Here is a 3,146-nt window from a genome sequence, read left to right on the forward strand (position 1 = left end):
AAGGAGAAGATTCTGATGATATGGCGCTTTTCGCCGACTTATTTAGCAGTCAGTTCTGCCCTTTCTGGCGGGTGAAAGCGCCATTGGTTTGTGCAACTTCACAAACGTTAACAAATCAGGCTTCAGTATCGGAGTAAACAGGAGTTACCCCATTAGCAGTAATCAAAAATGACGACGCAACGAGAGTTACCTTTCGAAGGGGAACTATTGACACAAATAGATAAAGTGCTATAAAAGAAACACCTAACAGTGTTTTTTGGATGTTTTCTTTCCACTAGTCTGAAAAACACTTTATGAAAAACCAAAAAAAAAAAAAAAAGCCCAAAATCTCAGACTTGATAGGTGCATGAAAAAAACAGCGTTTTTGCCTGCAGTGTCTCCCCTTAAAGAGGAGTGTCCACAATAAACATTAAACCTGCTGAATATCAGTTAAAATTGTTAAACTATGATACATACAAAAACAAAGTCATGATTTTACATCCTCATAAGTTTAGCCCATAGTGTGGATGAAGGTCTTGTGCACCTCTCTGTAAGCGTTTCGGAGGAGTACGTATGGAAAACACATTTCCAGCATGTCTTGACTCAAGAACGGTGACTGCTCCACTATCTGTAACCCAAAGAATACAAAAGTAAGATTTGTATAATAAATCAATTTTAAATTCTAATAATTCTATTACTCTCCATAGGTTTATTACCATGTGTAGAATGAGATAAATCGAATCTCTGTTCTTTATTTCCACTCGCTCCACATTCTGACCTAACTGCAGTAAGATAGATGATGCCACCTACAGGAAGAGCATAATTAAATATATTAGATGAAATATTTAGGTAACACTTTACAATAAGGTCTCATTAGTGCATTAACTAACAGTAACTAACATTTAGCAATATATTTGTTACATTATTTACTAATCTTTATTAACGTTAGTTACTAAAAATACAAATGCATTTCATGTTAGTTTATGGTCCTAATATTAATAATACTAATATTAATATTAACAATTTCAGATTTTAATAATGTACTGGTACATTTTAACAGGTTAATTAACATTAACCAAGAATAATAAATGCTTTAAATAAAATTAATTGTTAGTTCATGTTAACAAATAAAACCTTATTTTAAAGTTTTACCGATATTTTCATTACATATTTGCACTGGATTTATGAATATCAATGTATGGAATGAAAAATATTGAATTTATGCTGTATATTCAATAGTTGAAAATTTACCTTCAGGAACTCTTGAAGTTGTGTCTGGATATTTTTTCTTTGGACAGTGAACATAGCAGCAGCAAGATGGTTAACTGCAGTGGCCAAGCAATGAATGTTGTTTTGGTGACCTGTTGAAGAACAAGTCAAGTTTGCTTGAGTTATAGAAATAGTTCAGCAAAATACATATTCAAAGATTTGCATTTACTGTATTATTTATTTATTTATTTATTAAGGTAAAAGTGTTTTCTTTTATATAAGTCAATATACATCAGTCATGAAGGTTTTTTCCAGCAGAGCAAGTAAAGATGTTTTGGAGTTTATCTACATTCAGTGATCATCTACTCATTGTACTGGTTGTTTTCGTTAACGTATTGTCAAGACTACAGGTCCTTTTAAAAAAATTAGCATATTGTGATAAAGTTCATTATTTTCTGTAATGTACTGATAAACAAGACTTTCATGAATTTTAGATTCATTACACACATTTGAAAGTAGTTCTAGCCTTTTATTGTTTTAATATTGATGATTTTGGCATACAGCTCATGAAAACCCAAAATTCCTATCTAAAAATATTAGCATATTTCATCCGACCAATAAAAGAAAAGTGTTTTTAATACAAAAAAAGTCAACCTTCAAATAATTATGTTCAGTTATGCAGGGTCAATGCAGCTAGCTATCAGGAGATTTTGGAGCACTTCATGCTTCCATCTGCTGAAAAGCTTTATGGAGATGAAGATTTCATTTTTCAGCACGACCTGGTACCTGCTCACAGTGCCAAAACCACTGGTAAATGGTTTACTGACCATGGTATTACTGTGCTCAATTGGCCTGCCAACTCTCCTGACCTGAACCCCATAGAGAATCTGTGGGATATTGTGAAGAGAAAGTTGAGAGACGCAAGACCCAACACTCTGGATGAGCTTAAGGCCGCTATCGAAACATCCTGGGCCTCCATAACACCTCAGCAGTGCCACAGGCTGATTGCCTCCATGCCACGCCGCATTGAAGCAGTCATTTCTGCAAAAGGATTCCCGACCAAGTATTGAGTGCATAACTGAACATAATTATTTGAAGGTTGACTTTTTTTGTATTAAAAACACTTTTCTTTTATTGGTCGGATAAAATATGCTAATTTTTGAGATAGGAATTTTGGGTTTTCATGAGCTGTATGCCAAAATCATCAATATTAAAACAATAAAAGGCTAGAACTACTTTCAAATGTGTGCAATGAATCTAAAATATATGAAAGTCTAATGTTTATCAGTACATTACAGAAAATAATGAACTTTATCACAATATGCTAATTTTTTTAAAAGGACCTGTACATTTGCATTGTCTCTTGTGCAGCTCCTGCTCTTCCGCCTAATGTTACCTCCATGTTCTCGGCTGTAGAATGAGTTTGGATCCAGACACAAGGTGGGTAAAGAAACGGCTATGAAAACCAACAGCAGGCAGGTGATTTTGAACTCCTCCTCAATAGATGAGTTGTCTGGCAAGGAGAATAATGAATAATGTATTGAAGAAATTGAATTAACTTGACACATTGTTTTAGACAGACAAACTTCTAAATGGGACTGCACCTGACTGCATGTTTGCTATGGCTGAAACCAGAGCAGGGTCAATCTCACATGGTAAACCAGCTGCCGAAGCCATTTCATACACACTGAGTGTCATCTACAGATAATCAGAGACAAAAAGACAATCCAAGAAAAGAAAAGTCTTGAGATGAGGTATTTCTTATGATGACATGTGGTTGTGAAAAAGCACTTCAATTTGTCATACAGGTTTTGTCAAGTCAAGTCACATGGCTTCATACAATTCTGATGATTTCAAAGCAGCTTCACAATAAAAGAGGAGAATACTATTGTTTATCATGTAATACTCATCATTTACGAAACTTAACTATGAAACTATAATTTCGGTGGTAAAACTGC

The 3,146-nt window shown here is 34.2% G+C and overlaps 1 protein-coding gene across 1 annotated transcript; it reads right to left on the reverse strand.

Annotated features, from left to right (window-relative positions):
- Positions 1-354: 354 nt before the first annotated feature.
- Positions 355-2,886, reverse strand: LOC141316768 (nck-associated protein 1-like). Its single transcript, XM_073832834.1, has 5 exons — positions 2,793-2,886; positions 2,585-2,701; positions 1,231-1,340; positions 696-785; positions 355-607 (listed from the first exon to the last, which is right to left on the reverse strand). Exons 1-5 carry the CDS (start codon positions 2,884-2,886, stop codon positions 491-493), a joined length of 528 nt encoding a protein of 175 aa, XP_073688935.1. The 3' UTR covers positions 355-490.
- Positions 2,887-3,146: the final 260 nt, after the last annotated feature.

The sequence above is a fragment of the Garra rufa genome, unplaced genomic scaffold, assembly GCF_049309525.1.
Source record: "Garra rufa unplaced genomic scaffold, GarRuf1.0 hap1_unplaced_164, whole genome shotgun sequence".
NCBI lineage: Eukaryota > Metazoa > Chordata > Actinopteri > Cypriniformes > Cyprinidae > Garra > Garra rufa.

Bases quoted from the DNA above. Each gene is read 5' to 3' on its own strand.
- LOC141316768 (XM_073832834.1), bottom strand. From the start codon at position 2,886: ATGACACTCAGTGTGTATGAAATGGCTTCGGCAGCTGGTTTACCATGT. The intron at 1,341-2,584 runs GTAACATTAGGC...GTTCTTCAACAG, and splicing joins CTACAGCCGAGAACATGGAG to GTCACCAAAACAACATTCAT. The intron at 786-1,230 runs GTAAATTTTCAA...CTCTTCCTGTAG, and splicing joins AACTTCAAGAGTTCCTGAAG to GTGGCATCATCTATCTTACT.